The following is a 13,195-nucleotide window of genomic DNA, read 5'->3' as shown; positions in this document are numbered from 1 at the left end:
ATTTTTTTCAATTCAAATGGTTTCAGAAAGTTATATAGATTTGTAATTTACTTCTATTTAAAAAAATCTCAAGTCTTCCCATACTTATCAGCTGTTGTATGTCCTGCAGGAAGTGGTGTATTCTTTTTAGTCTGACACAGTGCTCTCTGCTGCCATCTCTGTCTGAGACAGGAACTGTCCAGAGCAGGAAATGTTTTTTATGTGACAGTTCCTGTCTCAGACAGAGATGGCAGCAGAGAGCACTGTGTCAGACTAGAAAAAATACACCACTTCCTGCAGGATATACAGCAGCTGGTAAGTATGGGAAGATTTAAAATTTTAAATAGAAATAAATTACAAATCCATATAACTTTCTAAATCTTGAGAGAAAAAGATTTACGTTGGATAACCTCTTTAATAATATGTAATAGTATGGGACTCTTTCCAAGCTGAGCAATTTGCGAATGCTTATTCATTATACTGATGATCTCATCTTACTATTTATAGGAAAATCTGAACTTGGCATTAAACTCTGCGTCCGCTATTGGATGCCATGTGGTTAACATTGGCGCAGAAGATATTAAGGCTGGAAAACCTCATTTGGTTATGGGGCTCCTGTGGCAGACTATTAAGATTGGTTTGTTTGCAGACATTGAGCTCAGCAGGAATGAAGGTAAGAAGTGTCGACTAAAAATATATTATTTTCATATTTACATAAATTATCAATACAGTCACACACAGAAACTTTATTTCAATTCCTAAAATTCTTTAATTTTTTCTAAATTTTTTATTGTCAATAAGTGTATAGCTGTAAAGTGTAGCTGAAGGTTTCCCCATCCCTGATCGAGGGTCTTATGGTTTCTGAGTATTCCTAATAAATATATATTTTTTCTATTTTTAGAGTAGCTTCACACACACGGTATTGCAGTGGTTTTTATGCTGCAGACCCGCAGCAGATTTGATCTAAATAACTGAACACAGCGTCAAATCTGCGGATTCTGTATGTGTGAATGCACCCTTAGGATACGTTAACAAGTATCGGATCCGCAGCGGATTTCACGTTGCGAGTTTGCAGCGAAATCCGCTGCGGATTCAGTAGTGTGAAGGTGTATGAGACCCGGCCCCTTTTACCCCGCTGCCGCTTGCAGCCCAGGCCCCCTTAAACCCGCCGTCATCGGCCGCCTGCCTGCAGCCCCCAGCATACATTACCTGCTCTGCACCGTGGCTGTGTGAGGCTCCCGGCTCCCCTCGCTCCTCTTCAGCCAATCAGTGCTGCCGTGCACTGATTGGCTGAATAGGAGCGAGGGGAGTTGGGAGCTTTATACAGCCGCGGCGCCGAGCAGGTAATGTATGCTGGGGGCTGCAGGCAGGCGGCCGATGACGGCGGGGTTAAGGGGGCCTGGGCTGCAATCTGTGGCTGGGTTAAAGAGGCCGGGTCCCATACACACAGCGGATGGGACCCATTCACCTTCACACTACTGAATCCACAGCGGATTTCGCTGCAAACTCGCAGCGTGAAATCCGCTGCGGATCTGGTATGTGTGAACGTACCCTTTAAATAGTAAAATCTGTAACAGAACAACAACAACAACAACAAAAAAAAAACCTTTAAGGTTCAACTCACCATAACCTGTGACTGATGTGTTTTAGCCTTGGCTGCATTGCTTCGTGATGGAGAAACCCTTGAAGATATGATGAAACTGTCCCCAGAAGAGCTGCTCCTGAGATGGGCCAACTTCCATCTGGAGAAGGCTGGCGGGCAGAAAATCAATAACTTCAGCTCCGATATTAAGGTAGAGCAAATGCCGACATTGATGAGTGACAGAACATGAAGGATGAGGTCTCTTTAATAATGGATCATGTGTTCTCTCCCTGTCCTCTGGGAAGAGGCGGCATTACACAGGATTGTTATTGAGGCCTCTTTACTGATCTTTCATTCATGATGTATCTGTCATCCGCCTCTAAATCTACAGTATACTTTCATTCTCAGTCTTTTAGGCGTTCTAGTACCTGAGATCAATTGTTCCAAATGAAATGGGATGTTTGAGGTTATCCATCTCCAGCACTGTTATGCCTTCTCTGTTCGGTTCTCTCGCCTTCTATAGGCTCTGCTTGAGTAAAAGTGTACATTGGCTTCTGCTTTGAAAATGAGTAATTGGCCAATATAAATGGGCTTTAACATCAGTTTTCTAGAGGTTTGGCCATGGGCCGGGTTCACACTGCAGTTCGTTTAACATATTCGTTTAATGGATGTAAAAAGTGATGCATTTTTGTGCATCCATTTGGATATGTTTTTCCATTGACTTCCATTAAGTTAAAAAAAAAAAAAAAAAGGATCCATTAAACGGACTGCAAAAACGCAGTGTTAACTCAGCCTGACCGATGTCAGTATTCTACCATTAGGCTACGGCCACAGATATAACGGCCAGCATGTCCGCACCTGGATCCACAGAAAAAAATCCTCATCAAGATGTGTGGGTTTTCTGCTGTGGATAATGCTTCGGACTGTGGTAGTGTTGTTCTCATTTGTAAGAGCGTTTGACATGTCTTTCAAATGTGGCAAAAGTCAAGATTGCACCAGATCTCAGTCCTGAGTCATAAGTTATGTGAACCTGAAGCCTCAAGGTTCACCTGATGACTTTCCACCCCTTCTAAATGATTACAGGAGTTAGGGCCCCATAGACTTATAATGGAGCCCATCTCCTCCTGTTGGATTGGGTGATCAGTCAGGAATTAAAGTGAGTACTAGTACTCTTCACCCGGCTATAATATAGGAATACCCCTTTAAGAATAGAGAAAAAAAAACCTATGTGAAACAAGCTTAAAGGGGTAGTCCGCTTAAAAATATCTCTGATCTTCCTACGGAGATAACATAACAAACAGCGTACGCTTACCTATCTGCTCTCCCCAATTGTTCCTGTGTCCCACTGAACAATACTGCCTCCATTTCCGAGACACTCGTCTTGGCAGTGACAGCCCGCTCAGCCAATCACTGGCTGCGGTGATGTACCAAACCAGATACCATACTGTAATTTGAAGGCAATGAGCTTGTATAGGTATGTACAGCTGATGTGCCCGTTTTGCAATCCAGTCTATTATAAGAGCATTGGGATGATGTCTGGGTAATAGATTTTATATTAGCCAATTACAGAAGTAGAGGAGTGGCTGTAATGGTGGAGGATTTTTAATATTACACCACAAGCAGATAGCATTTTCCTAGTAAGGAGAACTGATTCCCGCACTGATGGAAAGCCGAGTCATTGGTATATTAAGGTACATGCATTGGCTGAGCTTCCAGATGCTAATACTTCCTGCATTACTGCCAGCGTGACCGAGATGCTCTGCTAGTTACCGCTTTATAGATGTCTAACCTCATTCTATCTGTCTCTCCCTGAATGCTTCATATGGATTCTTGCATCTATCTCTTCTGCGCTTCAGCTTACTGACTTTGGTAACTCTGTTAAGGTACATATTTCCCATGCCAGATCATATATATATATATATATATACACATATATATATATATATATATATATATATATATATATATATATATATATATACACATATACACACACACACACACAGTGGTACCTTGGTTTAAGAGCGTTTTGGTTTAACGTTGTGACTTGGTTTAAGAGCTCCCTGTACTGGGTGGAAGGGGGAGGGGCATTGCCTGCATAGCGGGGTCTACAGCCCTGTACTCTGACCCAGAAAGTCTCCCTCACCTTCCAAATCATAGCAGATCCACTTCAGGCTGGGGCTTACATCAGGGGACAGGACTGTGGAGGTAATCTCTCCATAACTGTAACCCCTCTCTCCCCAGACAGAGAGTGCTGCATGTATGTGCCCACATCTCCCCTGCTCATTCCTCCCTGCTCCCTGCAGTCTCTGTCCGCCCTTGTGTTTCCCATCCTCTCCATTACTGTACAGTAACTTATAATATCACATATTCTGCTATTTCTCATCGTTTGTTTTGTTAGTTTTACATGTTATTCAGAATAATAAATCATTATTTTTGGGGTGTGGAACCAATTGTCTACATTTCTATGATTTCTGTTGGGAAAATTTGCTTTGGTTTAAGAGTGGATTTGGATTACAAGCACAGTCCCGGAACATAGATAGATAGATCTGTCAGAGGACGGGAGGCATTAGCTGGAAGTCTAAATTTTAGTAATGTGTTTGTTAAGTAAAATCGTGCTAAGTGCTAAAATGTCAGTATGACAAATGAAGGTTCGGCGGTGCGGAATCATTACTAGTGAGGAGACGATATGACCTGCCTATTACTTATGCTTTATTATACTGTAGATTGTTGAAGTCTAATAGAATTCTTGTGTTTTCTCACTACAGGACTCCAAAGCCTATTTCCATCTGCTCAACCAGATTGCACCTAAAGGGCAGAAAGAAGGTGAAGAGAAGATAGATATTAACATGTCTGGCTTCAGTGTAAGTCTCCTCCGCAGTGTATGCAGCACAGGCCGGGCCATGCTATTATTAATGTGCACCAGCCTCTGAACTAGCAGTTTCCATGACATATTCCTTGGAGCATTATAAGATGTGAAATCTTACTAATACCATGTCCATCTCCCTGAAATCCCCCTTTGTCAGTACTAATGTTCATTCCTTGTTGCTTTCTTGAGTCTAGGGGATGTGGTTATTCTTACTCATTGCTGGCCCTGTCTAAAGAGCAGTTAGTCATTTATGAATGGCTTAAAGGGGTACTCCAGCAATTTTTTTTCCCCAATTTTTTTTCCCCTTCAAATCAAGTGTAAGAAATTAAAACATCTCAAGTCTTCCAGCTGCTGTATGTCCTGCAGTAAGTGGTATTCTCTCTAATCTGATACAGTGCTCTCTGCTGCCACAGCTGTCCATGTCAGGAACTGTCCAGAGCAGCAGCAGATCCCCCCCAAAAAAACTCTACTGCTCTGGACAGTTCCTGACATGGACAGAGGTGGCAGCAGAGGGCACTGTATCAGATTACAGAGAATACCACTTCCTGCAGAACATACAGCAGCTGATAAGTAATGGAATACTTGACATTTTTAAATAGAAGTAATTTACAAATTTGTATAACTTTTTTGTACCAGCTGATCTGAAAAAAGTAAAAAAAATAAATAAAAAATTTCGCCAGAGTTCCCCTCTAAGGGTTAAATGTGAAATGTCACAAAGAGGTAAAATGCAGATATCTGAGTTACTTGAGATCTACAATAAAGTAATGTTGGAATGTTTCAGCATTAGGGCCATAGATATAAGGACAGCCCCAGCAGGGGTTCTTAGCCTTCACTACAGTACTGATGGACAATCTGATATACACAGGTAGCCCCTATATTACTCTATAACTAGGAAGGTTTGACATTCACTTCTGTAGAGTACGTGGGTGACAAGTCTAGTTGTCACTGTAGTAACAGTCAGTGTACCCAGATGGTTTAGCAATACTTTACCTGTTTGATCATGGAGAGGCCTGCTGCACCTTTAACATTGCATATTATTTGTCATGCTTGTTCCAACAGGAGAAGGATGATCTGAAGAGGGCAGAGTACATGCTCCAGCAGGCGGATAGACTCGGCTGCAGGCAATTTGTTACACCTGCTGATGTTGTCAGTGGCAATCCTAAACTGAACTTGGCCTTTGTGGCAAACTTGTTCAATAAATACCCAGCACTTACTAAGCCCGACAACCAGGACATTGATTGGTCACTGCTCGAAGGTGAGCAATGCTTTAAGTTTTCAGCAGAATATGTATGTATGTATATATAGGTGTATGTGTGGTGTGTGTGTGTATATGTGTATATATATATATATGTGTGTGTGTATGTATATATATATATATATATATATATATATATATATATATATATATATATATACATTATTATTATTATTATTATTATTATTATTATTATTATTATTATTATTATTATTACTATTATTATTATTATTACTATTATTATTATTATTACTATTATTATTATTACTAATAATAATATTGTCTTAAGATGATCCCTCTAATCAGGACAGACCATTTTTTTGGCACTAGATATGTAAAGAATACAATAATATGCAGACAGGGTCTCTCTTACATGTGATACCTGCACCAGGCGTCATGACCCTAATGGTCAGTCCCTAAAGGACAACTCCGGCGAAAAAAAACTTCTTTCAAATCAACTGGTGTCAAAAAGTCAGAGATTTGTAGTTTACTTCTATTAAAAAAAAAAATCTTCAGTCTTCCAGTACCTATTAGCTGCTGTATGTCCTGAAGGAAGTGATGTATTCTTTACAGTTTGACATAGTACTCTCTGCTGCCACCTCTGTCCATGTCAGGAACTGGCCAGAGCAGGATTCTATGGGGATTTGCTCCTGCTCTGGGCAGTTCCTGACATCAACAGAGGTGGCAGCAGAGAACAGTGTACGACTAGAGAGAATACTCCACTTTCTGCAGGATATACGTCAGCTGATAAGTACTGGAAGACTGGAGATTTTTTAATAGAATAAAATTACAAATCTCTGGCACTTTCTGGATACCAGTTGATTTAAAAGGAAAAAAAATAATCACTGGAGTTGCCTTTTAATGTAGCCAATAATGTATGGTAGGTTAGAGTACAGCCCCCTGGACTGTCATCAATCAGCAAAATAAAGAGGCAGCAGCGCTTTTACTGAGGTACTGAGCTCCACCAATACCAGCATCGCTTGGTACCAAAGTGAAGGAGATGTATACTCCAGCAAGGGCTGCTGCCCCCTCATGCTGGGTCCTAAGGATAGCCAGTAAGGGCTTAAATAAATCCTGGAAAAGTTAGAACATGCACACAAAATGTAATGGACTGTCACTCCTGAAATGATTAGTTGGCCTATTGGTGTGGAAAATCCTTAACACAAGCTTGCCTTTCACTGCCATCTATAGGAAGTTTGTGTGTACTGCATCTCACTAATTCTGATCAGACAAAACCCCATGTGCATTGATTATCCTGTAGCTTAGAAGTCAGTAGTTCTAGAAATGTAAATATTTATGAAAAAACAAATAAAATCACAACTAACATCAATGTGAAAGTAAATGAATAGATTTTTTTTTTTTTAATTTTCAACCTGTCAATTTATTTATTTTTTTTCTCCAGGAGAAACCAGAGAGGAAAGAACATTCCGTAACTGGATGAACTCACTTGGTGTGAATCCCCATGTTAACCATATGTACAAGTATGTATCTCGTGCCTTCTATGAACGTCCAGATGCCAGATACCAAACACATAGATGTATTTTAAAGAGTTTTAAATCTTTATCTAAAAGTTGGGAGCAAAAAGATCATGGCTCGCTGATGTGTACAGGAAAATTAGTGATGTATGGATTTAATCATCCTATATCAGCCAGGTTATGTATCCAACGTGGTAACATTGTCCGTTTATTCATACACTTCCAGGACCAATAACAGAGAAACAACACAAATTGATATGAGAAATTATTATAAAACAAATACATTCTTAGTTACATAGTTAGTACGGCTGAAAAAAAAAAAATATCCCCTTTCCATAGGATATTAGAGAAGTGTCCGGTCGAAGGGGTGTCCAACCATTGGGGCACCTTTCTGACCTCCTCATTGGGCATGTACACTGCCACTGCATTAGCTGCCCATAGAGCTGCCAAAGAGAGTAAAATGCTCAGCTACTGTAGCAATATGTATATGCTGTGTATGGCCTCTAGAGGTCTCACTACTTATATTGTTCATATAGGTCAACTGTACTGTGATTTGTACAGTGAACCTATATAAGTAGTGAGACCCCTAGAGGCCATACACAGCATATGCATATTGCTACAGCTAACTTAGGCAGTAAATGGAGTGGTGTGCCTGTGTGATTTGGCTGTAAAAGTCCTACATACCCGATCCTACTGTTCCCGAGGAGAAGCTGTGAAGCCACCATACACATACACTATATACACTTTACATATAATTTTGGCCAGTCCTGCCAAAATTGGCAAGTTTTTTTTTTTTTTTATGTTTAATTGGAATCCTGCTGATAGAGCCAACATTTTTTTAATGGTATTTTTTTTTTTTCTTCAGTGATCTACAGGACGCCCTAGTAATTTTACAGCTCTATGAAAAGATTAAAGTGGCAGTTGATTGGAGCAAAGTAAACAAGCCGCCATATCCTAAACTTGGGGCAAACATGAAAAAGGTAAATAAAAGCTTATGGTCAGGCATGCACCAGTACTATGTTATCCTTATGTAACTGGCTTTCTTGGGTTTTTTTAGCTTGAGAATTGTAATTATGCAGTGGACTTGGGAAAAAACACTGCCAAGTTCTCCCTGGTGGGCATTGGTGGGCAGGACCTGAATGATGGCAATTCAACACTGACCCTTGCGCTAGTCTGGCAACTGATGAGAAGGTAAGTGCGAGTCTATCCCTTAAAGAGATTATCTTATTTAGAAAAAAAAAATTTCAGCTACAGTGGTACCTTGGTTTAAGAGTAACTTGGATTGAGAGCGTTTTGCAAGAAGAGCTCACAGTTTTTTTAAAATTGTTGGTTTACGAGCTCCCTATACTGGGTGGGAGGGCAAGTGGGGGAGGGGCATGGTCTGCATAGTGTGGAGTACAACACTGTACTCTGAGGAAGTCTCCCTCACCTTCCAAATCATGGCAGATCCTTTTTAGGCTGAGGCTTGCATCAGGGGACAGGACAGGTAATCTCTTCATAGCTGTAACCCCTCTCTACCTGGACAGAGAGTGCTGCATTTATGTGCCCTCATATGCCCTGCTCATTCCTTCATTCTCCCTGCAGTCTCTGTCAGTGTCAGCCCTTGTGTTTCCCATCCTCTCCATTCCAGCTATAATGTTCCTGCACTCACACTCAGCTATACACACTGCTGCTATAATGTGCCTGCACTCACACTCTGCTATACACACTGCTGCTATAATGTGCTTGCACTTACACTCAGCCATTCACACTGCTGTATTGAAAGTTTTTGTCTCTTTCCTTCTGCACAGCTCTGTGATTCTCTATTCCTGATTGGTCCATGCTGAACACACCCCTTCCCTATTGCTATCATGTGACCACACAGACCTCTCACAGCAGCACTACTTCTCTATTCTAGCCTGTTGTACTACACTACTGTTTCTAAATGTTTGTTTAATTTGTTTTACATTTTATTCAGAATAAAAAAAAAAAAAAAAAAAAATCATTATTTTTGGTGTGGAACCAATTCATGCATATCAGTAATTTCTTATAGGAAAATTTGCTTTGGATTAAGAGTGATGTGGGTTACAAGCACGGTCCCGGAACGAGTTAAGCTCGTAATCCAAGGCACCACTGTATTCTGTTTAGGGTATTGTGGATTGATATTGGGTTTCTTGTTAAAGACACTATTAGGTAGAACAATTTGTGTAATGTACAGACATGTCAAGTTCTCCACTGCTAAAGACGTGTTTCAATGAGTACCATGTGATGTTGAATTTCTCCTGTGGTGGCCATGCAGGGAAAATTAACACTTTCTGCCAGATTCTGCTGCAGATTGTCTGATTGCTGGCGGTTCTAGAAATTTTTTTTATAGAAATATTTATCCACGTATATGAGATTTATTTATTTGTTTTGTGTTGTATCACTAGGTATACCCTCAATGTTCTGGAGGACCTTGGAGATGGACAGAAGGTTAATGATGACATCATTGTCAACTGGGTGAACAGAACTCTTGCAGATGCTGGCAAGTCCTCCTCTATTCAGAGCTTTAAGGTATTGCCCATGTACACTGTGCATTATAACCTAATAATAGGTCAGACTGTTATATCCCCTGTCACCCCATACACATGAATGTTCGGCACAGCCAACATCAGCTCCTTGGAGTAGCTTATGACGGCTATATGCCGTAACGCGTCCTCCTGTACCCTATGATGTTTTGCATTAAATAAACACCCATAATTAATTTTTGGTGAGTGCCGTGATTCTTCCTATTGTTATTCCCGAGTACCGGTCGTACTGAAGGCTGTACTGTGTCGGCACCTGCAGCGTTCAGGGGGGCCCTTGGGGTTTGGTCCTGTGACATTGGGGTTGCAGGGCCGTTTTGTGGCCCCCCTTCCCTGCTTGCGCACGCTTTGCGGAGTTTGCGCTCGCTGACCGGCGCAGTCTTGTTTTTTGGTTAGGGACTTGTGTATCAGAGACCTGCATGTGGTACATGAGGCAATATGGTTTGATCAAATTATATACTAACTTCTGATGTTGGTTTTTAATGTAGCTGAACAAGCTCTTGTGTCAACCATGGGTGCGATGTGCAGCCATTTCTGTCTTTTTGACTTGTGCATATTTTAGTGGTATTGTGTAGACATCCAGCCAAGGGTCACAGAGCCGGGGAAAATTAATATAGATATTGAGGTAGTGCATTCTCCACTAGTGAAGTGGAAAGACCATTATTTTTGCCTTCTATATCTGTGTTTGGAGAGACACTAAGCAGATCCTAGTAACATTACCTAAGTGGATTTTAAATATTAATATGTAAGTTCCACCTCAAGTCTGTATGTGCAGTTCAGCCGCTTACCACCTTCTATGTATATTTTTCAGGACAAAGCGATCAGCACTAGTCTTCCTGTAGTGGATCTAATCGATGCCATCCAACCTGGCAGTATTAACTATGACCTGGTGAAGTCTGGTACACTTTCCGATGACGAAAAACATGAGAATGCCACGTAAGTCTTTGGTGATGGATGTGAGAAATGTCTGAGAGTAATTAGTACCTTCTAATATTATATTGTTTCATGTTTAATACAATCGATTATGTTAGCTTTGCCCTTTAACTTGCAGTGGTAAGGGGGTAAAGCAGTTTATATGTACTGTAGCTTGGTGGATGGTCATGATAGCTGCATTCCAGCATTGAAAAATTTACATATCTATCTATCTATCTATCTATCTATCTATCTATCTATCTATCTATCTATCTATCTATCTATCTATCTATCTAGCCTTGCATGCTTTTATCCTAGTCGTGGAAAACACCTGAAAGACTCCCTCATTTTTTCAGGTATCCTATAACCCCGTTAAGATATTTTATCACATAAAAGGGGTACTCTGAAGAAAAAAATTACTTCTGTTTAAAATATTTAAGTCTTCCAATTCTTATCAGTTGCTGTATGTCTTGCAGGAAGTGGTGTGTTCTGTTCAGTCTGACACAGTGCTCTCTGCTGCCACCTCTGTCCGTGACAGTTCCTGTCAAGAGCAGTAGCAAATCCCCATAGAAAACCTCTCCTGCTCTGGACAGTGGTGGCAGCAGAGAGCACTGTGTCAAACTCCACTTCCTGCAGGGCATATAGCTGCTGATAAGTATTGGAAGTAATTTAAATATCTGTATAATTTTGACACCAGTTGATTTGAAAACATTTTCTTCCCTGCGGAGTACCTCTTTAAAAAAATTACATATATTATTGTCTAAAAGTATCAGAATCAATGTCCTGACAGTATACTTATCGAGAACCCTTTCCACCATTTTGCGGTCTGTTAATTCTTACATCAATTCTTTGCTCCTTCTCCAGGTACGCTGTATCAATGGCCAGAAGAATCGGAGCGAGAGTATACGCCTTGCCAGATGACCTTGTGGAAGTGAAGCCCAAAATGGTTATGACCGTGTTTGCCTGCTTGATGGGTCGAGGAATGAAGAGGGTGTAATATGGAGGAGGAGTGTGACACCCACCCAGGGTGTATGGCTTACAAATCCTGACAGTTCGGGGCCTTTTCGCACTGTTAAGAACTTTTTTTTGACAGTGGCAAGATTTGCTTTGCAACATTAGAAACCTCCCAGTCCTCAGGAAGAAGCGCTGTACGCCTCAAGTGCTCTCTTTCCAAGCTGAACTGTCAAGATCACACCAAAATGCATTCAGACTTGGACCTCTTGTGTCTTTGATCCTTCTTCATAGTCATTCCAAGCAATATGGTTGACTCCCTCTTTGTTCTTTTTTTGTTTCTGGTCTTGACCTGATCTGTGATGCAGTCTTAACCATGTATACTAGAATAATGAACATCACTTATGATGTTGTACGCCGCTAGGAGGCTTGTCTACTGAAGCGTAGAAGACCATTGCCCACCACAGCGGTCATATTGTGCCCAATGGGCATGACTTCATTCCATACCAAAACTGCACAAATCACACCTGTGATGCTTGAGAAAACACACTAGACAATAACCGGCTATGAAAGCCCCTTCTTTCTTAGACTCCATACATGGAGGACACATAAGACGCTACCATCCTGTGGTTGTAGTACGTGTTTCTGATTTTCATCTCAACCTTCCATCTCCTAGTCTAAGGCCCAGTTCCTATGGAGCAAAAGCGTCGGAATTCCGCGGCGGAGATCTCGGCCATGGGATGGACTTGCATGCCTCTGCTTCCGTCGTCTCTCCACTCAATGAATTGACATGTCAATTCTTAAAGCGGAGAGCGACGAAAGTGGAGGCACGCGAGCCCCCCATTGACACGCTGTGGCAGACTGAATTCTGCCACTTTTGCTTTGTGTTAACTGGCCCAAACTCCAGGCTAATACTGAATGCATTTTCGTCTGCATCTTGGTTCAAACTTCAAGCATTACCATAAAGAATATTTTTTTCCATTTCTTTTTTTTTTTTGTATAAGGCCTGCATGAAAATTTATTTTTTTGTAACTATTTTTATTTAAAATTCTATCTGCTATAAAAACCGACTTGTTTTATCTGGAAATGCTGGGTTCATTGGTGCTAGAGACCAGACGCTGCACATGAGCGATATGTTTGCATCCAGGAAAGTGGAAGATAGATAGGGCCAAAGAATTAACATCTACATTAACATCTATATTTACATATATTTATGATATCGCTTTGGCAACCTGTTTGCTAGACCTTTAAGATCATGCTGCTGTTTTATGCTGTTGTTGATGATGATGATATGGAGGTAAAGCAGAATTCAAATAAAGAAAATGTTTCAGCACTTTGATTTTTTTGTTTCAGTTTTGTTCTAGCAGTTAAAGGAGTACTCTAGCAAAAAAAAAAATGAACTGGTGGCAGAGATTTGTAATTTACGTCTATTAAAAAAATCTCAGGTATTCCAGTACTTATTAGCTTATGTATGTCCTGCCGGAAGTGATGTATTTTTTCCAGTCTGAAACAGTGCTCTCTGCTGCTTCCTCTGTTTGTGACAGGAACGGTCCAGAGCAGTAGCAAATCCCCATAGAAAACCTCTCCTGCTCTCCAGAGTGAAAAGAATACTCCACTTCTAGCAGAACA

The 13,195-nt window shown here is 40.8% G+C and overlaps 1 protein-coding gene across 3 annotated transcripts in view; it reads left to right on the top strand.

The window, feature by feature from the left end:
• The window catches only part of PLS3 (plastin 3), a 68,825-nt gene extending 55,926 nt beyond the window's left edge, over positions 1–12,899 (top strand). For all 3 annotated transcript variants that reach the window (XM_069943273.1, XM_069943275.1, XM_069943274.1), the window contains exons 8-17: positions 487–652; positions 1,630–1,772; positions 4,330–4,425; positions 5,490–5,685; positions 7,088–7,166; positions 8,026–8,140; positions 8,218–8,351; positions 9,569–9,692; positions 10,515–10,639; positions 11,480–12,899. In XM_069943273.1, coding sequence (XP_069799374.1) covers positions 487–652; positions 1,630–1,772; positions 4,330–4,425; positions 5,490–5,685; positions 7,088–7,166; positions 8,026–8,140; positions 8,218–8,351; positions 9,569–9,692; positions 10,515–10,639; positions 11,480–11,612 — 1,311 coding nt within the window. In that variant the 3' untranslated portion in view covers positions 11,613–12,899. The remainder of the gene's footprint in view (positions 1–486; positions 653–1,629; positions 1,773–4,329; positions 4,426–5,489; positions 5,686–7,087; positions 7,167–8,025; positions 8,141–8,217; positions 8,352–9,568; positions 9,693–10,514; positions 10,640–11,479) is intronic.
• The last annotated feature ends 296 nt before the right edge of the window (positions 12,900–13,195 follow it).

This window comes from Dendropsophus ebraccatus, chromosome 10, assembly GCF_027789765.1.
Source record: "Dendropsophus ebraccatus isolate aDenEbr1 chromosome 10, aDenEbr1.pat, whole genome shotgun sequence".
NCBI classification, from domain to species: domain Eukaryota; kingdom Metazoa; phylum Chordata; class Amphibia; order Anura; family Hylidae; genus Dendropsophus; species Dendropsophus ebraccatus.
Note: the sequence above shows the minus strand (reverse complement) of the source record. Positions and strands in the feature narration are given on the sequence as shown.